Genomic DNA, 22,899 nt, shown 5'->3' with positions numbered 1-22,899 from the left:
CCGTGGGGAGGCATGGCATTGTAACTTCAAGGATAGGTTTTAAGTAACTTTTTTGTGGTCTGGAGTTGTGGGTGCTCCATTACTGAAAACTTTCAAAAATGAACTGGACATTTTGGACAACCATTTGACCAGAATGGTATAAGGTCTCCTCCTTTGAGCAGGGGATTGGACTAGAAATCCTTCCAGCTCTATGATTCTAAGGGGAACATGTTGTAATTAAGAATTAAGCAACCAGTTGTTAAGCAAGGACTATCTGTAAGGCAATCATTGTCATAGGATTTATATTTGTGAATTTGCCTATTCGTTATAATTTATTTGTAATCCCCAAATCAATACGTTTCCGTTATTCATAGCAGAGGTGATATTCAGCAGGTACTGACCAGTTCTGGAGAATTGGTAGCAGAAATTTTGAGTAGTTTGGAAAACCGGCAAATACCACCTCTGACTGGAGATTTTACAGTATCCTTCCCCCTGCTACGCCCACCAAGCCATGCCCACAGAAATGGTAGTAAGAAAAATGAATCCCACCATTGATTCATAGGCATGTGTTTAGCAATGAAAATTGTGACTCACCATTCTGCATACATCGGCCTTCTCTTAGTGGTCTCATTGGTTAAAATGACCATGAAAAGTAAGGGTTTTCTAAAATAAAACTGTAATTGCTTAATGTTTGTTGAATTAATTTAGGACTTTATTTATAAGAAACACACACACATATTATATAGAGTATATTTTAAACAGAAAGACACATAAAATAAAATTATGTACTGATCAGTTGATGAAAATGTGACCAGAGGCTGACAGAAACCTAGTTCTGCAGTGGTTCAGTATTTGCAACAATTTAAAAGAACTGTTGCAAATAACAAGAATTTACTATACTTTGTTCATTTGTTTCTTATAAATGAACATTTACATTGATTTGTAATTATATTCTTTTTTCTTTATATCTGCTGTTTCAGAAGACTATCATTAAAATTCACAAAATGAACGACACATAGTCCTCGACTTACGAACACAATTGAGCACAAAATTTCTGTTGCTAAGTGAGAGGGTTAAGTAGTTTTGCTGCATTTTATGACCTTGCTTGCCACAGTTGTTAAGTGAACCACTGCAGTTGTTAATAACTCAGTTGTTAAATGAAGTTGGCTTCTCCATTGACTTGCGTGTCAGAAGGTCGCAAAAGGGGATCATGTGACCCCAGGACGCTGCAACTGTCATAAATATGAGTTCATTGCCAGGTACCTGAATTTTGACCACAAGGATGCTGCAGCTATCATCGTATGAAAACAGTCATAAGTCACTTTTTTCTAACTTTTCTAACTGTAATTCTGAGTGGTCACTAAATGAACTGTTGCAAGTTGAGGACAATCTATATCCATTTAAGTGTCCAGTTCCAGTCAAAAAACAAAACACTTTAGCACATCATTTAATTTGAAGTATATTTTAAAGTTTTCAGACTCACAGTTATCCAGGCCATAGCTGCTACCATTGATAGAATATAAAAAGTAACACATGGCAAAAAGTGTTAATCCTCTCAAAATGAAAATCTGACTGAAATTTCAGATAAAACTGACATAGTTAGCAATATGAACCTTCCATCTGTTACAAATCCTAAACTTGGAGCAAAGAAACTATGCTTCATATTTAATATGACAAGACCACTAGAGGGCAGAAACTGCTCTATTTTCCTTTTTTTTTTAAATTATTCAATCTGAATAAATCAATTCTCAGGAACCAGAGGTGGTATTCAGCAGGTTCTGACCAGTTCTGGAGAACCGGTAGCAGAAATTTTGAGTAGTTTGGAGAACCAGCAAATACCACCTCTGACTGGAGATTTTACAGTATCCTTCCCCCTGCCACACCTACCAAGCCACAGAACTGGTAGTAAAAAGAATTGAATCCCACCACTGTCAGGAACATATGCAATATTTTTGTAATGTGGGAAATACAAAGGCAAGAAAATTTAGGTCAGATATTTCCCAAAATAATATGTCCAATTGCCTCTTGAAAAAGCACCTTTGGGACAACCATGACCTGGATGACTGAGAATCTCCATAGACAATTATTGCAATACTTCGAAAATGGGGACGTTCTGCATTGCCTAAAGTGGGACCCCCTTTTTGACAGACTGAACAGCATACAGCCACCTTCTAATAAATTATAAATTAATAATTCATCACATTCCTCTGGAATACAATTCCCCACATCTGATGCTTCTGCTGATAAAATACTTAGACCATCCAGACAGAGAGGAAGAAGCTTCTTAGATGAGAAGCGAAATGTCTTCATAGAAAACAAGGAAGTCCAGTTGCCTCTTGAAAAAGCACTACTTAGACCCGTGATGGCGAACCTATGGCATGTGTGCCAGAGGTGGCATGCAGAGCCCTCTCTCTGGGCACATGAGCCATCGCCCCAGCTCAGCTCTGCTGCGCATACGTGCGCGCGCCTCCCGCTGGCCAGCTGCTCTTCGGGTCTCTGCTGCACATGAGGTGGGGCACGCGTAGGAGACTAGCGCATATGTGTGTGGGGCACACGTGCAGCAGTTGTGCATGCATGGGGTTGTGGAGGTTTGCACACGCATGCGTGGGGGGCATGGGAGGAATCACACACACATGGGGGGCATGCACATGCATTGCATTTTGGGGATTTGCACACATGCACGCTTTGGGCAAGGTGCCAAAAGCACCAAGTTAGTTATCACTTAGACCATATTTAGAAATAATTAACAATTATTAATTTTTAAAACAGCCCACAGGACTTTATTTTTTTTATTAAACAGCTGGAAGTAACATCTGAGCACATTGTCTCCTGGAATTAAAAATAACGAAATCTTGAAAGTAAAAGTCCAGCTAAGCTAAATCTAATACTCTTAAAAAGCCCATTGTTTCTTACATGGCCAGGATGAACAGATGTACCTTGTGCAATCATAGAAAGGTCTCATATTTTCTAAGTTCCCATTAACATATTTTGCTTTATTCTGGTCTATTATGTTTGTATAAACTAATCTACTGTGCATTAGGAACCGTAGTTTATGAATTAGTGTTTTGTGAACTCAGCTGATGGTGATTTTTCCAGCAATTCGTGGTTAAGCATACCACAATTAAACAGGCGGAGCCTTTCTGCCACTCTAGGGTAGCGCATTGCGCAGGCGCATCCCCGATTCTAACTCGAACATGATGCCCGGTAGCCTTTCAAATCTTGTGCACATGCGCACCAAGAAAGCGAGGGGCGGGGCGATGTTACTTATCTTCAGTGGGTCGTGGTCTTGCCGCCATTTTGGACTTCCTTTTCCCCCATCCCCTTCTTCTCCACAGCAATCGAAAGAAGCAGCGATTGAGCGGAGAGCTCTTCGTGCGCTTTCTTTCCCCTCCTTTCCGTCTTACTTGCGATCCGTACGGTTAGCAAACTCGAGCTATGTCCGCCAACAGGAACCTCAAGCAAGTGAGGATCGAGAACAATTCTCCGGCGTCGGCACCTCCGATAAGTATGGTGGGCGGCGGCCCGATGAAGGCGCTGAGGGGTTTGGAGAAACCGTCCGAGAACGAAGCTTTGGCCGCCGCGATGGCGATGGTGAAGGAGGAAGAGGAGGGAATCGGCGGAGGCTTTACGGTCGACATTAAGAGCTTCCTCAAGCCCGGCGAGAAGAGCTATACGCAAAGGTGCCGCCTCTTCGTCGGGAACCTTCCCACCGACATCACCGAGGAGGACTTTAAACGCCTTTTTGAGCGCTACGGGGAGCCCAGCGAGGTCTTCATCAACCGCGACCGCGGCTTCGGCTTCATCCGCTTGGTGAGAAGCTGCGCCCGCAATTCTTGCGTGAGGGCACGAAGGGGATTCACCTCCCCCTCCCCAAATGAAATAACTGCATGTCCCTCAGGAAACATGGCCTCCCTCGTAGGGGGGGACATTTTTCCCCCCGCTAGCGGAGCCCCCCCCCCCTCGCCACGGGCACGCCCCCCTCCTGCTTCAGATGCCCGGCGCGCGCCAGGCCTCTGTCCTCTCTCCCCCCTGCTCCTTTCTTTTGCTGAGGTGTTGAAACTCGCGAGTATTTTACAACACGTGCGCCGCTATCAAAAACGTTTACAAGATTTGCCCGGTTTAAACGGAGTTCCCGTTAAAGGACTCTTCCCGGGAGTAAAATGAAAGTTAAAACGTTGCTGAAATTCAGTATTGCCGCGTGACCGTTCCTTAAAAAGGGGCCTTCGTGTTGCTGCTCGATTGCGCTTTCCTTCAGTTTCTTTCCCACGTGTTGGTCGCCGTTGCTGTCTTAATAATCGAATTATGCTTGTCTCGACGACGTATTGCAGAGAGGGGCGTGCTTATTGTACAGGTAGTCCTCAACTTACAGCGCTTCATTTAGTGACCGTTCGAAGTTACAACGGCACTAAAAAAAGTGACTTATGACTGTTTTTTCACACTTAAGACAGTTGCAGCATCCCCCTGGTCTAAATTCGGATGCTTGTGGCAAGCAGTTCATATTTTTATGGGGGTCGCAATGCCCCTGGGTCATGTGATCCCCTTTTCCATGGGGAAGCCAGATTCACTTAACCGTGATTGTTCACAACTGCAGTGGTTCACTTAACGACTGTGGCAAGAAAAGTCATAAAATGTGGCAAAGCTCAAATGTCTCACAGCAACAGAAATTTTGGGCTCAGTTGTGGCTGTACTTTGAGGACTACATGTATATTTTCTTACAAAATAATAAAATTGTTTTTACCTTCATAATACCTCCAGGAGCTTTCCCCTTCATCTTTGGGGAGGTGTGGATCAAACCAGTAATAAGAATATGCAGAAAAAAAGTTGATATCTGAAATTCTCCCTTTTTTTTGGGGGGGATGGTTATTTCCTGGATATGCTCTTTCAGTTTGTGTATTGGTATCCTTCAGGAAGATGATGTGCAGTGACTATCATAGTACTTTCCAAAACATCTTTAGCTTCTACTGATAAATATTAAACTATTTATGGGGATAAATATTAAACTATTGATAAATATTAAACTATTTATGGGGAGGAATCTATTTTAAAAGACCATGGTATGTTATTGCTTTATTTAAAGTAAAGCACAGCATTATCAATAGAGCTTGTTCTCATAACACTTGAACACATCTACTTTGAATTTTTTAAAAAGATTAATACTTTTCTGAGAAGACATTAGTTTATATTTATAATACTTTGCTCTTCCTTTAGAATTCCTGTTTAGGATGGTTTATTTTGGAAATGTTCCTTTAGTTACTACTTAACACAGCCTCATGGAAGTGTTTGACCTTAGTAGCTTAATAAAGTATCTTTATTAACTTTAAATATCTATAACTTGTGAGATGGGTAGCCATATAAATGTGATTAATAAATTTTCTTTTTGAATGTACTGAAATACCTGGATCTGAATGGTGGAAGGGGTTATCTTAGTGAAACTTAGTAAAACTCAGGAACAGGCCACCTTCCAAGTTATGCAATGAATGAAGTTTTTCTGATAATGCAGTTGGAGCAGTGGGGTATAGGTGAAAATTGGTCCATAGTTTTCCTATACCCATTTAAATTCAAAATGGAACTGGCTTATTTAAATAGACTTTCAGGCCAATTGGGTTATGGTCATGCTAATTTTTGTTTTGTGTTGTTGAAACTTATTGCAATGCACAATTGTTTTGTGTATTTCAATTCATAATTTTCTCAGCTTTTATGCAATTTTATGCATTTTATGCAGATATATTTGAAGAAAAACCTTGTTGATGACTAGTTTTTGAGGGCACACTGATTTTTTTTCAGTGAGAATTGTTTTGTATTCTCATTTTGTGTTATAGAATGCTAGTGTGATTAATACCAGCTTTAAGTTTAATTATCCAAGGCATCGTTCAAGGTAAAACACAAATGTCTATGGCTTACCACTTTGGCCAGCCTATTGTAGAAATCATTTTGATGGCTATGACTCATAGCTTGTTCTTAACTATAATTTGATAGGTGTTTATTAAGCCAGGGAAAAAATATATTTATTCTCTGTTTTCTGTTGAGAAGGAATATCTGTTGATTCAAAGAACCTTATTAGTTTCTGTAAATGTTTGTTACCAGTAAAGTTTAAAGTTAATAGGCAGGGATCTAATAAACTCTAGCTTGGGTTTATTTCTCAACCATATTCAGTAGATTTGAGGCTTGAGAAGCTAAATACCACTGAGAAAGAGAAGAATGCCTGTTCAAGCATAATTGCTTGTTTTAGACTCCTTCAGTGAATGTAATGAGACATTTGGTCTAAAGAAGGAAAATGTTTTTGAATTCCTTATTTTAGCCTTTGTAGTCAAGCTGCTGCAATTGGTAGAGAATCTGGAGATTGTCTATGCAACTATTGGCAAGATTCCCACCAGCCACTGCAGTTTTTAATCTGCAAAAATGATCATTTGTCTTGTTGCTAGAAGTGGTAATAGATGAAAATATTGAAACACCTGTACAGGTTCTGAATAACTAAAATTCATGTAATGTTAAAAATCTTAATTATATGTAATACCTACACATAATAAAATTGCATATGTATTTTGTGATTTTTTTGAAAAGGAATCCAGGACTCTGGCTGAAATAGCAAAGGCAGAACTTGATGGAACAATTTTAAAGAGCAGGCCACTCCGAATTCGATTTGCCACCCATGGAGCTGCTTTAACAATTAAGAATCTTTCACCAGTTGTTTCCAATGAGCTTTTGGAACAAGCTTTCTCTCAGTTTGGGCCTGTGGAAAGAGCGGTTGTTGTTGTAGATGATCGTGGTAGAGCAACAGGCAAAGGTTTTGTGGAATTTGCTGCAAAGCCTCCAGCGCGTAAAGCTCTAGAAAGATGTGGTGACGGCGCATTCTTGCTTACAACGTAAGTTTACTCTTCACTACATTTATTGTGATCTTACATGTTTAAAATATGTACCTCTGCAATCCTCAAGGCAGATCCTTCACCTAGAAATCAACATAGATGAAATAAATCTTCTGGCATAGGAACAAATTATCAAGGTCCAGAATATGGTAAGATTTTGTTATCCATGAGATCACGCTTGTAGATATTGACAAGTTTATAAGGAATAATGATAGCATCCTCAATACTTTGAGTCTGTTTTACTATAAAACACTTCAGTGGTTCCTCTTACCATTTCAAAACTAAATATTTAAGCCCAAGAGTCCCTAGCAGGGTGACCAAATCCTTGAAGCCAACCAGCAAGGGAAATATCACTCAGAAAGCTAAGAAAAGCTAATTTAGTACAAATAACTACAGATATCAACCAGATGGAAGAAGAGACAAATTTACAAAATTGTTTGGTTTATGGGTTGTGGTCACAGGGTGAGTTGATAGTTCCTCTCAACCAACCACAATTGAAGATGACCTGTTTGGCATTGAAAGCATTAGCATATCTAATTATGTATTGTCATGATGTTGATTCTTAGTGGACACGTTCATTTTCTCCATGGTGTGTAAAGATTTGATATGTTCAGACTAGCAGTCAGCATGATCCCTTAAAAACAGATCATGCCAAATGAATCTTATTTCATTCTTCAACATAGTGACTAAATTAGTAGACCAGCGAAATACTGTGGACATAATATATTTAGATTTCAGCAAGGCATTTGACAAAGTAGACCACAACCTACTTCTTGGTAAGTTAGAAACAAGTGGAATAGATAGCACCACCACTAGGTGGACTTGCAACTGGCTGACAAAACATACTCAACGAGTAGTCCTTAATGGATCTAAGTCTACATGGAGGGAAGTAAGCAGTGGGGTTCCACAAGGTTCCGTCTTAGGCCCAATACTCTTCAATATCTTCATTAATGACTTAGATGAGGGAATAGAAGGGGAACTTACCAAATTTGCAGATGATAGATACTAAGCTGGCAGGAATAGCTAACATCCAAGAAGATAGGCTTAAGATCCAGATGGATCTTGACAGAGTAGAACACTGGGCTATATCTAACAAAGTGAAATTCAGTGTAGAGAAAAGTAAAGTCCTATACTTAGGCAAGAAAAACCAAAAGTACACATATAGACTGGGTGAAAACAGGCTCAATAGCAGTAACTGTGAAAGGGATCTTGGAGTCTTAGTGAATAACCAGCTAAATATGAGCCAGCAGTGTGCAGCAGCAGCCAAAAAAGCTAATGCAATCCTAAGTTGTATTAACAGAGGGATACAATCAAGATCAAGGGAGGTACTAATACCACTCTATAAAGCCACACCTAGAGTACTGCATCCAGTTTTGGACACCACATTATAAAAAAGATGTTGAGACTCTAGAAAAAAGTACAGAAAAGAGCAACCAGGAGGATTAGGGGACTGGAGACTAAAAAGTATGAAGAACAGTAATGGGAACTGGGCTTGGCTAGTCTAATGAAGAGAAGGACCAGGAGAGACATAATAGCGGTCTTCCAATATTTGAGGGGCTGCCATAGAGAGGAAGGGGTCAAGCTATTTTCTAAAGAGCCTGTAGGCCAGACAAGGAATAATGGATGGGAACTGATCAAGGAGAGATTCAACCTGGCAATAAGGAGAAACTTTCTGACTGAGAACAATCAACCAATGGAACATCTTGCCCTCGGAAGTTGTGGGAGCGGCATCACTTGAGACTTTCAAGAAGAGATTGGACTGCCATTTGTCAGAAATGGTGTAGGGTCTCCCGCTTGGGCGGTGGGTTGGACTAGATGATCTACAAGGTCCCTTCTAACTCTGATTATCTGTTACAATATTATAGTAGAGATAGTTCTCGACTTACAACCACAATTCAGCAGATGAAATAATTCCTGATACCTACAAAATCTGTTTAGTTTATGAAGTTAGTTCCAAAAATCCTGTAGTAAGTTTCAATATTCCAACTTTGCTGGATCCTTAATTCATTTATAATTTTCTTGATTCAATTTTTTATTTAGTCTTTTCCCATTTATTTCAAATTCTTTTAAGTTCTATAATTTTTTTTCTTTTCTTGAAATCAGGAGAACTGACTCGTCTTCCAGATGTCTTTTGTTTCAAATAGGTTAACCAGCTCCCACCTTCAGATATTTTTTTGGAATACCTGGGGATGCATGACCCAATTTTTCTTTATTCAGTCAGCCACAATTTTCAAAAATTCCTCTTGTGTACTCCCCAAATTAATCAAAATGATTAATTATGACACTTTGTTATGAAGGCCTTTCATCTTATTCTGCCTTGGCTGTTTTACTTCTTTACAGGTAGAAATCAACTTACAACAATTCATTTAGTGACCGTTCAAAGTTACAACAGCACTGAAAAAAGTGACTTATGATCATTTTTCACACTTAGAATCATTGCAGCATCCCCATGATCAAAATTTGGACACGTGGCAACTGGCTTATATTTGATGGCTGCAGTGTCCTGGGTCTTGTGATCACCTTTTGTGACCTTCTGATGAGCAAAGAAAAGGGGGAAGCCAGATTCACTTAACAACCATGTTACTAACTGAGCAGCTACCATGATTTATTTAATAACTGTGGCAAAACAGATTGTAAAATGGGACAAAATTCACTTAACAAATGTTTAACATAGCAACGGAAATGTTGGGCTGAATTGTGGTTGTAACTCGAGGACTACCAGTATCTCCCCTATGCAGATCTTTGTTCACTTGTGCTATTTGAATAGTGGATTGGTAGTGTGAAACTAGAGTTTACGTGTTCCTCATTAACTGTATATGTTACTTGTTTTAAGAACTCCTAGACCTGTTCTTGTTGAACCTATGGAACAGTTTGATGGTGAAGATGGTTTGCCTGAGAAATTAATGCAAAAAACACAACAGTATCATAAGTAAGTACCCACTTCTAAAACAGAATTTTAGAAATGAAAGAAGTAATGAAGAAATAGCATCGTAATCAAAATCATCATTAAAACAAATCTTGCAAAGTGTACAATGATAAAATTAGAGTTTAAAATTACTTAAAATGGGTTGGTTGTATATTATATAGCAAACAGAAAAAGGCTTATCATGATTGAAAAATTATACTTGTATCATAAAAGCAATGAAACTAATAGAGTTTAGATCTGTTTTCTGTGTTACTAATTTTCTGAGATACCTTGCCATTTCATAGGGAAAGGAAAGGATAGAAGCAAAATAAAGAAATAAGCAAGTTTCAGAATGTGGAAGTTATTAGCAAGAAGAAAAGCATTTTCTATGCAATCTGCTGCTCAAAAATAAAGCACACAGCAAAGTAAATTTTCTGCAACCTTCCCTGCCATGCCAGTATTTCATACAAATAGTATCAGTTGAGCCCATTGGGGATTATTTCTTTGATGTAGCAGATAGCAGGAATGGTTGATCTTCCTTTATATTTCCAGGCTTATTTGAAGAGCTCAGAAGAAAAAATGTCCATGCTGCTTCCCACCTTTTGCTTTAAATTTTACACATTACCTCAGTCTTGTGTTGTTGTTGTTTTGTACTTAAGTAGGCAAGCTTTAGGCTTTTTGGCACTAAATTAGCTATAGGCAACCATTATTTAAGAATCCATAAAAAAGCCTTGAAATGAATTGGAAATTTGCAGACAAATTTGCTTTTACGAAATGACAGCGTTATGAAATGACAGCATTAAGGTGAAATGTGTCTTCTCTTAGGGAAAGAGAACAGCCCCCACGTTTTGCCCAACCTGGAACGTTTGAATTTGAATATGCTTCACGATGGAAAGCTCTTGATGAAATGGAAAAACAACAGCGGGAACAAGTTGATAGAAACATTAGAGAAGCTAAGGAGAAGCTAGAAGCAGAAATGGAAGCAGCTCGACATGAGCATCAGCTAATGTTGATGAGACAAGGTATTCTTCATGAATTATTGCTGTAATCTTGTGATCTGAAGAATATTGGAAATAGTCTGTTTATTTGTGTTAATGCATTTCAATACAATTCAAAATAATTTATGTATCGAGGGACTTGTGACCCATGGACTGTATATTTGAAATACAAATATCTGACCCTTGATGGTGACCTAAATCAGGCAAGCTCTTTCTCAAACACATTCGGTGTGTGAGGTTTTGCTAATTTCCTGATCATAACTTGTTTTTCTTTGTAGAGGAATTTATAAGTGAGCTTTCTGCAAAGCCTACTTCATTCGGTTATTTGACCCAGTAAGATAGAGCACTGGAACTGTATTAAACACAGAGCTCTTAATATATTGTGATTTTTGTATGATGCAAACAAAATTGACTTACTGAACAAATAAGGAAAATCAGAATTTCCTACACTTGACTGTAATTAAACTGCTTGTTAGTTGATGATGCAACAATTTTTTGATATTACTCTAATTCTGTCACATTACTTAAAGTTGGATATTAACATTTGAAATAATGTATGATGTATAATTAATGAAGTAGTTGCTGTGCAAAAAAATAAAATAATTTGAGTTGTAAGGAGTAGCAACTCAGATTTCTCCATCTGCAGTGTTGATTTTGATCAGAATTGCTTGCTCCTTGAGGTTATTATTTTTTTAAAAAAAATTGTCCCATCAGTTTTAAATTGACTATTTACTATGTTAGAGATAACAATTACAGTCTTTACACACCTGTCTTCACATTTTTGTCTCTTGGCTGAGAAAGTTCAGGTACATTGCGGTTCACTTAAAGGTAGAATTTGGTTTAGCTTTCAATAGTTTCTGCACCTTGGTGTAGCATTCTAAATCCCAGAAAATATGTCCGAAAACTTAGGCTTCAACTTAAGATTTATATGTTCTATAATTAAAAATCCATTCTTTCTAGTTCTTTAAATTGTTCTTACTGATACCTGTTTGAAGAGTTAAAGTTATTTATGCTATTTTCTGATGTTTATGCTTATTTTGGTAAGGACATGTATACCACTATGGGTAATTCTCCACTTACAGCCACAATTGAGCCCAAATTTCTGTTGTTAATTGAGACATTTGTTAAAAGAATTTTGCTCAGCTTTTAAGTGAATCACTGCAGTTGATAAATTAATAACCTCCTTGTTTAGTGAATCTGGTTTCCCCATTTATTTTATTGTCAGAAGGTCGCAAAAGTGATTACATGACCTTGAAACACAGCAATGTTCATAAATATGAACCCACTTGCCAAGCATCTGAATTTTGATCACATGATCATGGAGATGCTCCAAAGGTTGTAACTGAAAAACAGTCATAAGTCACTTTTTTCAGTGCCATTTAACTTTGTTAAATGAACTGTTGTAACTTGAGGACTACCTGTATTTGTGACAGAACAATAATTGCTATGGTTTTAATTTTTTCCAGATCTTATGAGGCGTCAGGAAGAACTGAGACGTTTAGAAGAACTTCGAAACCAAGAGCTACAGAAAAGAAAGCAGATACAATTAAGGTATTCCATAGATTTTTAAATACTGGATTTTGCAGCTCAACATGTAATTTTTTAAACTTAACAGTTTTAACATTGCCTCTGAATTCTTCTATGAAAAACTTCAGAGGATAATATCTCCATTTTCAATTTACTAAATGAATTGATGCTTTGGTACCAATGAAAACTTTCTTATTGAATTTTTGGGTAAGAAAGGCGGGTTAAACTATGAGACTTTAAGGATATGTTTCTACATAAGAGATGGTATATTGGAAGAAGAGATAACTTGTATTTTAAGAGAAGGGGAATTGTTGGTATAATTGGATTGACCAAAGATAAATTATATATCATAAGGCATAAAAGAAAAGTATCAACCCATAATAACGAGGTAGCGATATAAATTAAAAACAGGTGTGGTTATATGACACAAGTTAAAGTTATGAAAACAAAAGAAGATCTTGCAAACTGTTAAAATAAGAATACTTTTTATCTTGTAACCTCTTTCTTTTTTTCTTCCCCCTTTCTTTTTCTTTCTTTTCTCAAAATTCTTTCCCTCTCTTCCTCTTCTCTCTTCTTTCTTTTTCTTTCTTTTGCTTATTTGTGTATGTATTGTGACTGGTTTTAATTGTAAAAATTAATAAACTATATTTATTAAAAAAAAAGAGAGAAGGTGATAAGTTACTGAAATTGTTCCTTTATGCTTGTCATAAAGAAGGAAGTAATTTGTTTATATATTGCTTTGCTATATTTTTTCTTTTATATCTTTTCTTTCCTTCACCTAGTTTTCCTTTTATTTTTTAGTTCATAAATTTTTATTATTGCAGTGATAATTATACACACCCACACCTTTTTTATATTCATTTTAATATGAAGTCACAAATCTGTTAGATGGACTTAAAATTAAATAGAAATATTGATAAATTAATAAATAGTGATAATTCTACTTACAGTATTCTAGAATACTGGAATAAGTTTTTTATTGCACTTATTGTGAAACTCATCAAGGAAATGGAGACACTATATAGGATCTTTAAGATATATACTAAAGATCACAAGTCTATTCCTGATGTAGGACATGTCAGACTATAGTGAAAAAAACAACTGAAAAATAACTACTAAGGCTGAACATGATGTGTGGCATTGTAAGAAAGTATTTTTGCATGAAAATATGCAGCAAGAACTTTAGGAAATCATATTTTATATGTAATGGCTAGGCATGAAGAAGAGCATAGGAGACGTGAAGAAGAGATGCTGCGTCAGAGAGAACAGGAGGAACTGAGGAGACAGCAAGATGGTTTCAAGCCGAATTTCATGGATGCTGTAAGTAGAGCTCTTTATACTAATTGATGTGATGTGGAGAAAGGAGTTCTGCTATTCCCGATTGTTCAATTTGAGAATTTGTCATGGCAGTTTTTGATTTTTTTTACACAGTCATTTGCATATTATTTGTTTCAGTGTATTAGTAACATATGATATTACAACAGTGGTATTATACATATGACTTAATGTAGATGGTCTCATTTGTACAATGATGCCATTGTTTAAATGATATACATCATTTTGGAAATTTACTCCATACATGCAGAGTCCATTATATCAGTTTTTGGTAAATTTAAATTTTAGTGTAGTTACGTTTGAAGACATTCTACAAAACAAACACACCTGGATTTCCTATTTGTATGAAATAACAGTAAAAAATGAACAAAGCCAAACTTTTATCTTCTCCATTTTTCTCTGTTGATTATGGTGGATTGAATGCCCTTTCTCTACCATAGGGGAAAAAACCCTTCATGTAATTCCAATTTCCAATGGCTAAGATGGGCATTCTGTGGTGGGACATATAGATAGTCTTTGATCTAGGACCACAATTGGGACCAGAATTTCCATTGCTAATCAAGATGGCTGTTATGTGAGTTGTGCCTTATTTTACAACCTTTTTTTGCCACATTTTTAAGGAAATCACTGCAATTCTTAAGCGATTCATGCAGTCGTTACGCAAATCTGAGTTCTCCAGTTGACTTTGGAGAATCTGTTGGGAAGGCCACAAATGTACTCACATGACCCCAGGATGCTGCAACCTTCATAAATACATGCTGTTTGCAAAGTACTTAAATTTTGATCACATGATTGGAGATACTGCAAAGGTTGTAAGTGCAAGGACTGATTGTAAGTCGTTTTTTCAGTGCCATTGTAACTTTGAATGGTCACTAGACAAATGATTATAAGTTGAGGACTACTTGTACCCCAGCAGTTCAGAGTAGGAAAAGAAATGTATAATTAACAGGATGGAACCACCTGTTCAAGAATCTGCCTGCTTAAAATATTTCTGGCTGACATTCTTCAAGTGTATGAAAAGAAAATATATGCCAGGTGACCAATGATTCCAGCAGCCATCTACTTGAAGTAACACCTATCAGGAATGTGCTGATAAATGTTTAATGAAAACCTGATATGTAAGAGATTCATCAGAACCAGGTGTGGTGCCCAAAAAGGTGATCTTTGTATTGTGGGTGTTTTTGCAGAGAAATTCCTTAGATAAATTTATAGAAGATATATGTATAGGAAGTGTATTGCTCCACCAAATTCTGTTCAGAATAGTGGAAATAGCAAGTACTGGGGTACAGGCTGTAATTGAGACGACTGGAGAAACATTGAGGAAATTTGTTTAAAGGAAAGCCTTTCATCTTGCACCAGCCATACAAAGATTCAAAGTCAGCTCATAACTGTACATTATGAATCCAAGTGAAATAAATGGTTTCTTAAAATTCTGACTCTAGGCACCTCTGATACTTGACTGCTAGGTACCTTTGTACTTGACTGTTTCAAAACTTGCTGAATTTGGTACTCGATGCATTTTAATATGAAAATGTTGTCCTGGTACTCGTCGTTTGTTTGGTACTTGATGCACTACAATAGGAAGAGGGGGATGGCTATAGAGAGCAGACAGGATATCACCCATGCCAGAAAGGTTGCTGCAAAAGAATGCAGGGGACAGTCTCTAAGGGCGGATAGGAAGTTGGCCATGCTGGGAAGATTGCTGACATAGGAAAAGGGACAGACAGACAGTCTTTCCCAGCTGAAACAAAGGGCCACATAGTAAGTCATGTAGTTTGTTTGGTATTCATCGTTTTTAATACTCATCACACCTCTTGGAACCAATTAACGAGTACCAGACACCACTGTATAATCAATATTAGCTATGTGACTGCTTAACCTCTAGGAATTACATTGAACATTGCTCAGATGCATACATAGCTGTGCAGCTACAGTAGCTGTGCAAATAGTTATGGGATATTTTTTGTATAATCGGTGGAGTCTATTAGAACTACAGTCTGGGCCATCTACGTAATCAGCATATCAATTGTTTATGCTCTGAGAGGAACATTGATAAAAACAATAAATTTGAATTTTGGTTCAAAAATGAAATGAAATGAAATGTTTAAAAGGAACGTAGCATGCAGAATCTGTTTCACCTACAAAAACTTTATTAATTACAGATGCTTACAAACATATACAAAACTGCACTGTAGAGAATGGGGTTTGAAGAAGAGGAGAGCTGGAAAAAAGTCTTCTGGCAGACTTGTACAATTTTTCCTTTTATCTTTTATCAGCCATGTTCTGCAGCATTCTGTCGTGTCACCTCAGCTGTCCTTTAGTTGATCTCATATTGCTGGTCAGATGTGATTTGCTATGTTAACTTTATCTCTGGTGATTGTTCCCTGGTCTTTGGTTTCAGAGTTCTACGTGGGGCTACCCTTGAAGGGCATCTGGAAGCTTCAGCTGGTGCAAATATGGCTGCATGGATAGTTATATGTGCCTCTAGGATGGCACACATTACATCTGTGAGCTGCATTGGTTGCCAGTTTGCTTGTGGGTGCCACTCAGGGTATTGTTTTTGACTTTTAAAGCCCTGTATGGCATGGGACCAGGTTATTTGGGGGACTGTCTCTTCCCAGTTACATCTTCCCATTGCATCCAGCGGAAGAGGTATAATCTAGGTCCTTTCTCTTAAGGACTTCTATCTGATGGGACCCATGTCATGACATTTCTGCTATAGCCCTTACTCTCTAGAACAGCATTCCTTCTAAGGTAAGGTTAGCTCCATCTCTGTCAGCCTTCTGAAAAAGCCTTGAAAAATGTGGTTCCTCCATCAACTCTGGGGATTCTACAGTGAGCCTTAAAAGTGAATGAGGCTAAATGATGGTTGTCCTCCCAGTATCTTGGTTTTTTCCCCTTTATGTTTTTATTTTTGTTACTTAGGTCTGATGTTTTTTATATTGTGATATTGTCTAATTGTTATTTTGCTTGTAAGCTACACAGGCTCACTTTTATGCAAAATGGGCAGCTATATAAAAGGGCTGGCTAAATAAATTAATTCCATAAATGATTATAGAAATCATTCTTCCAACTACCCAGTCAATTAAATCAGTTCCATGTACTATCTTTAGTTTCATAATTTTTCAATCTAAAGCTTGTCTATTTTGTATGGTCATGTGTCAAATTGCAGCTACTTTGTTTAGAGTTTTGATAATATTTGCCTTGTCATTTGAAACTTCCAAGATAAAACTGTAAAACTGTTTTTTCCTACTTCTTTAATTGTTCATGCTATTCCATATAGCAAAAAGATTTTTTAAGTTATTCTTCCTTAACTTCATGCATTAGTAACTGGAGTTTGTATCTCTTAGGCAGGGAAAATACTACCAATATAATAACTCTTTCTACATCATTTGTCAATAATTAATGTGTCTTCATTCCTCATAAAAATTATCCTACTAGACCAATGAACTTGTTTCCTTTTTTTAGCTTAGCTTAGTTTGCATGTATTAGTTCGTACTAATGTAGAATCATTACATTATAAGCAATACATTTTTTTACAGTGGTTCATATACATATTCAGAGACATACTCTACATTACTTGCCATATGTTTGTTTTGGCTGTTGTCATAGCAAAGGTCACAACATGTCTATATTATATGACTGAGAACTCATATCTGAAGACAAATATTTTATTATAAACAATAGTTTGTGAAAACATACTGAAAAGCAACTTCATTTTTGTTTTTATTCTATTAATATTCTATGCATTCCAAAATAAAAAAATATATAGCTGATAGAAATATATTGGGTTTGGCAAACAACAGTTCTACAGAATTATTTTGGGTTTGGTAAACAAAATATTCCCCTCACCATAATGAGAACCCAAAATAGATAGCAACAGATATGTGGTAGTACCAATAAAATTGTGGTGATAGTAACGGTATACTGAAACTGTAGCTGCAAAGAAACTTTTACTGATGTTATATCACTCTCTTTAATTTTGGTATTGTGAAGTTAGATTAAGATGTGTGAATGGGGGAGGGGCCTTCCAACAGCAACCTTGCACGCTCCTTTTATTTTTTCCCAGCCACTTCCCATCAGGCACCAGGTTAAATGTTACCTTTGTTGATCTGTAGCTGAATCAAATGTGACCTGCAGTCTGCCAGTTAACTGTCATGGTAGATGGATGGTTAGATAGGTATTAAATACAAAAACTAAGAAAAAGAATACAAAAATTATAAAAATGAGGAAAAGCTGAAAAAAAGAAAAATATACTAAATTAAAGATGTATGTTTGAAGATACACAGATAAAAGTGCTTAGTGCACACACAGGCACAAAAATAAATTGAAGCCATGATTCATTACAGTTATCCATGACCATGGAATATTCAGAGCCATCTTTTTGCTGTTCTATTTCTGAAGTCTTTTGACCACATTTTTGATCAAGAAATCAACTCCCATATGATAAACTTCAAAAGAGTTTAAACCTCTGAAAATATTAAAATCTAAAAATTGAATTAATACAGATAATTGTTTCTTACTAAAATGTAACAATATATTTAAATAAGAAATTAATAACACTACCTCTATAATAATATAAGCGCAATTAGGTCCTTTCTATAATACTTTTTGTTGAAAAGAATATAATGTAAATATTTAATGATATTTTTGTTTTTCAACATATTTTTTCATTAAGTAATACATATAAGCAAAAAAAAAAGATACATATACATATGTTGAAGATTTGAAAAAACACTTAGACATAGTAAAGCAGCAAAAAATAAAAATAAAAAGAGCATTCTGGTAGCCCCTCTTTCTCCCATCTTTTTTCTTCCTAACCAATAATTGCTATTTGATTTTTTTCTTGGACATTATTGCTCATTTCTGTTTAATTATTAATTATTTTAATAATAATTTTTAATTTGTTTTCCTTCAGAAAACTTAGTCTAAGTGGGGTAGCTTGTTTTGCTGTTTCCGTTGTTTTGCTGATTTTCCACATCTTTAGTTGCTGATATCTGGCTTCCTATTTCAGAGTTGACTTCAGCTTGCTTAGTCTAGTACAGGGTTGTCAAACTCGCAGCCTGCAGGCCGGATGCATCACGTGCTGGTCCTGCCCCTGCCGCCGCTGGGTTTAGTGAAGAGAAAAATAGTCCTGATTCGTCACGTGATGACAACCTGATGACGCAAGTTTGACACCCCTGGGTCTAGTACATATACACTTATCTAGGACCAAAATTCATACATTCTGCTCCATTTCTCCCAGTATTTTAGTTCTTGTAAGAATAACCTACTTTGCATTTATCTGTTACTTAAGAAAACATGACATTGTATTCTTAAATGCTTATTTCTGGAGAGAGCTGAACCTGGAACTCCTTCAAATAGATAGGTCATGTCTGTGAAGAAAAATATTAGCATTAAGGAAACAGAAGGGAAGTGTAGTAGCCATAACTGGGCTGCTATCAGATCTAGGAAACATGCTTTATCTGTGTTGTTTTCTGACTGTAAGTCTTGCACTATACGTCTTGACACTGAAAATCACCTGTTGTGATCTGAATTTGATTGGAGACCCATACAACTTTTCAACTTTGGGTGAGGAGAAACGTGATTTGGAATTACTTCAGAGAAGATTGAGCCTGAGAAAACATATGACATTTTGTGGGACTTTTGAATTGAAGTCGCAGAAAAAGTTGAAGATGATTTCTTGGTCATGAAATTGAAACTGTGAAGGTTATCATGGGCCCTTGAACTCTTGTTGGAGTCATATGATTTGTTTTCAAGTATTCTAGGAATTATTAAACCAGTTCTTGTATAGTTCGTTTGCTTCTGGTAAAATATTGTATTTTTTTTTCTGTGAGGAATTGATTATAGATGTTAAGACTGATTCCAAAACACACGAGAGAGATTGACAGATTCTCTTCTGACTTACCATGAATGTTAGAATGACCCCATCAATCTGTGTCTCATCAACTTCTGCCTTACCACCTACTTTTACTTGACGGACAAATAAATATACATTGCATCAGAGAAACACCCATAGAATCACCACTCTCGGGACTCATAGCAGAGACTATAATGCAACATGTAAAAATTATAGAACTCCGAAGAAGGCGGAACCTCCTCGCTGACGGACCGTAGATTGCGATTCTCTGTGGCTATGGTCCCTGCTCTATCGTTGGAGAGCCCCGATCATTACGATTAGGGGCTGAAGCTGTCTTGGATGGTGGAACATCTGAAGCTGAGGACAACTGGACAATGACTGCACTGGTTTAAAATGGCAAAGGAGTACTCTCGGGGATTAAAATTTGTGCAGGAGGGAAGAAGAGGTACAACTGGACAATACAACTAAACAAAAGTACCTCGAAAGGTTTTTTAAGAAAAGAAAAGTGAGCGGCAAAATTACAAAGGGACAGGAAAAAAAATAAGAAAATAGTTTTGACAGCTACGCGGGGCTTTGAACCGGGAAAGGAAGAAGCCGGAACTAAAGATTTAACTAAATTGGACTAAAATATTTTGTCAATAAACAGGCATAAAATAAAGCTGGACTTAAGATTGTCAAAAAATAATAATAATAATAAAGTTTACAAATTGGAGACTGGACTGTGCTGGAATATTGAGGTTCGAAAAACCTTAAATAAAAAAATAGGGGAAAAAGGTGAAGACTTTGTATAATGGAGAGTGTGCCACCTTTTGACAAAAACTTGAGCTCAAACAAAAGGGAAAGCATCCTGTTTCTGAATGAACTTGTGTGGATATAACATTAAAGAAATATTGAAACAAAGTAAGAATCTTAGAAAGTGAAAACAGAACCAGAATAAAGAAAAAAGCAAGGAAAGACTGACTGTGGGATTGATTGATGTTTTTGGTATAGACCCTGGGCTGGAATAGTTGAGAAATTTAGAAAATTGAAAGAAGAAAGAAGGAAAGTAAAAGTTTTTTTTTTTTTTTTTTGGTGGACTTTAATGATAATAAAATATAAGAGTGTGTAATGATGATATCTCTTCGGGAATTAAAAATGGAACTTAAAAATATGACAGAATTACTACAGGAAAGAGGCGAATCACTTTGCTCTGTTAGAAAAAATGGAAATGGCGATTGAAGAACAAGATGAAAGAGCTTCAGAGGAGGAGGAGTCGATTCAAGGAGAAGACATTTTAAATAGACAATTAACACAAAGAACACTACAAAGACATGGGGAAAGAAGGAAGGTTAAAAAGTTGAGATTTAAGAAGGCAATCAAAAGGGGGAATACCTGTGAAGTTGCGAAAGGCAGAAAGACCCAGCAGAAAAGGGGAAAAGAAGATATTAAGAAAGAGAGGGATATAAACTGGAATGAGAAAAGATATGGGGAAAAGGGGGGGAGGAGAAGCAGTAAGAAACAGGTGCATGAAATAAAGAAATACGGAAATAGTAAAACGTTGAAAAGAAATTGTTTTTTTCAGAGATATGGTTGATGAATTAAAAAGGATTCTGCAGGGTGACAAGGGGTAATAAGAATATTTCTGCAATTAAAAATGTTTAGAAAATAGGGTAATATAGATACTGATAACTCTTATTAAAAATTAAAGGGGGAAAATATGCTGTGGAATCCAAATGAAAAGATGTAATGATTATTATTGTAACTTCTTAAAAATAATGGTTTATTGGGAATCAAGATGAGGGGATAAAGGTATATTTTAATCATTGAGGTGTCACACTCAAAGCAGTAAAAGGGGGGAAAGCTATACTTGTTTTTTTTTCTTTAGTGTTAAAATTTGTATTAATCTAGAATTTATAAAAAGAATGTGTAATGGAAAGGGAATATGACAGACTAAAGAACCAACTAAATTAATAAGTTAATATAGACTATTAAAAGCAAGGAGAGACATTGGTAACCTTTGTTGTTGTTGTTGTTGTTATTATTAGGCAAACATATTGTTTATTTTTAAAATAAATATTAAAGAATTATATTTGAAATAATTGAAATGAAACAAAAAGATATTTCGATTGAGATTAATGAAAGAGGCTAGAATTAATGTGTTTGTTTCTCTCCTTACTGAAAATTTGGAATGGAAAAGGTAATAATAGAATTAAGTATGCATATATGAATGCATAATTGCAGTCATATTTGTATGTAAAGGTGATGACCCGGAAATATGTTGTCCACTAAAAAGATTTTTGTTTTTAATGTGAAAAACTGAATAAAATTTGTTTTAAAAAAAATTACAGAACTCCCAAAATATGTATCCAGTGTGACACCATTATAATAAAAGGAACAAATAGAAAAGATACATAAAACAATAAAATAAAATTCACAGGAGATGAAGAAAACAGCACGCTATCCTGAATATCCTCATCAGTAGAAGAAATGATGGCAAATTAGAAGCACAAGCATATTGAAAAGCACTAACGAAGTGTTCCATTACCAAAGCAACAATCCAGCCTCCCATAAGGTTGTGGTGTAAGAACATTATTCAGTCAAGTACACAACACAACAGAACAACAAAAAGAGGGAACAGAACACCTGTGCAACATCTTCAAATGGGTACCCATGCCACTATCAGGAAGCATCTGACTAGTCAATCCACTATAGCAAAACCAAACCAAGCTATGAAAGGCTAACATCAAAAACATACCAAAGTATCAACAGGTTATTATAATCACACAACACCACTGTTGCACACAAACTGACTAAAGCCTTCCAAAACATCTTAACTAAACCAAAAAAACAAAGAAACCCAAGAAGAAAAATATGAGTCATCTACAACATATAATGTAAAGACTGTAACAGCCAATTTGTAAGACAGATAGGTAGAAGACTAGAAGAGCACCAACTGAATGAACACCAACTAGCAGTCACAAGACATAATGAAAACTCCTTAATCTCACAACACATGGGCAAACTCAACCATAGTTTCAATTGGGAAATTATGGAGCCTTGGCTGCAGGATGTTTTCTTTCTGTGCCCTTTCACTATTGAAGGGATACAGACTTATCCCCAACAGCATGTACCTGTATTCAACAGTGAATGGACACAGGGCAGAAAACATCCTGCAGCCAAGAAGGCTGCACACCCATTTAAACTACTTGGGTGACCCTGAGGACCCAGATAAAACTCCAAGTGGCCTCAACGGTTCTCTAAAAGAATGCAACTAACCAGCTGTCTGCAAGAAATATAAATCCATTCATTCTCACCATCTAGTCAGAACTGAAGAAGCTTCTTGGATGAGAAATGAAACATCTTCAAAGAAAAACAAAGTTCAGTTGCCCCTTGGAAAAGCACCTTTGGGACAACTATGATCTGGATGACTAAGAACCTCCATAGAAATTAGTA

The 22,899-nt window shown here is 36.5% G+C and overlaps 1 protein-coding gene across 2 annotated transcripts in view; it reads left to right on the top strand.

The window, feature by feature from the left end:
• The first annotated feature begins 3,202 nt into the window (after nt 1-3,202).
• The window catches only part of PSPC1 (paraspeckle component 1), a 35,024-nt gene continuing 15,327 nt past the window's right edge, over nt 3,203-22,899 (top strand). For both annotated transcript variants that reach the window (XM_026675094.2, XM_026675095.2), the window contains exons 1-6: nt 3,203-3,789; nt 6,541-6,842; nt 9,676-9,771; nt 10,573-10,769; nt 12,212-12,296; nt 13,487-13,592. In XM_026675094.2, the coding sequence (XP_026530879.1) occupies nt 3,415-3,789; nt 6,541-6,842; nt 9,676-9,771; nt 10,573-10,769; nt 12,212-12,296; nt 13,487-13,592 (1,161 nt within the window). In that variant the 5' untranslated portion in view covers nt 3,203-3,414. The remainder of the gene's footprint in view (nt 3,790-6,540; nt 6,843-9,675; nt 9,772-10,572; nt 10,770-12,211; nt 12,297-13,486; nt 13,593-22,899) is intronic.

This window comes from Notechis scutatus, chromosome 5 (assembly GCF_049901735.1).
Source record: "Notechis scutatus isolate UNSWTSFEM ecotype Mainland chromosome 5, rNotScu1.2, whole genome shotgun sequence".
NCBI classification, from domain to species: domain Eukaryota; kingdom Metazoa; phylum Chordata; class Lepidosauria; order Squamata; family Elapidae; genus Notechis; species Notechis scutatus.
Note: the sequence above shows the minus strand (reverse complement) of the source record. Positions and strands in the feature narration are given on the sequence as shown.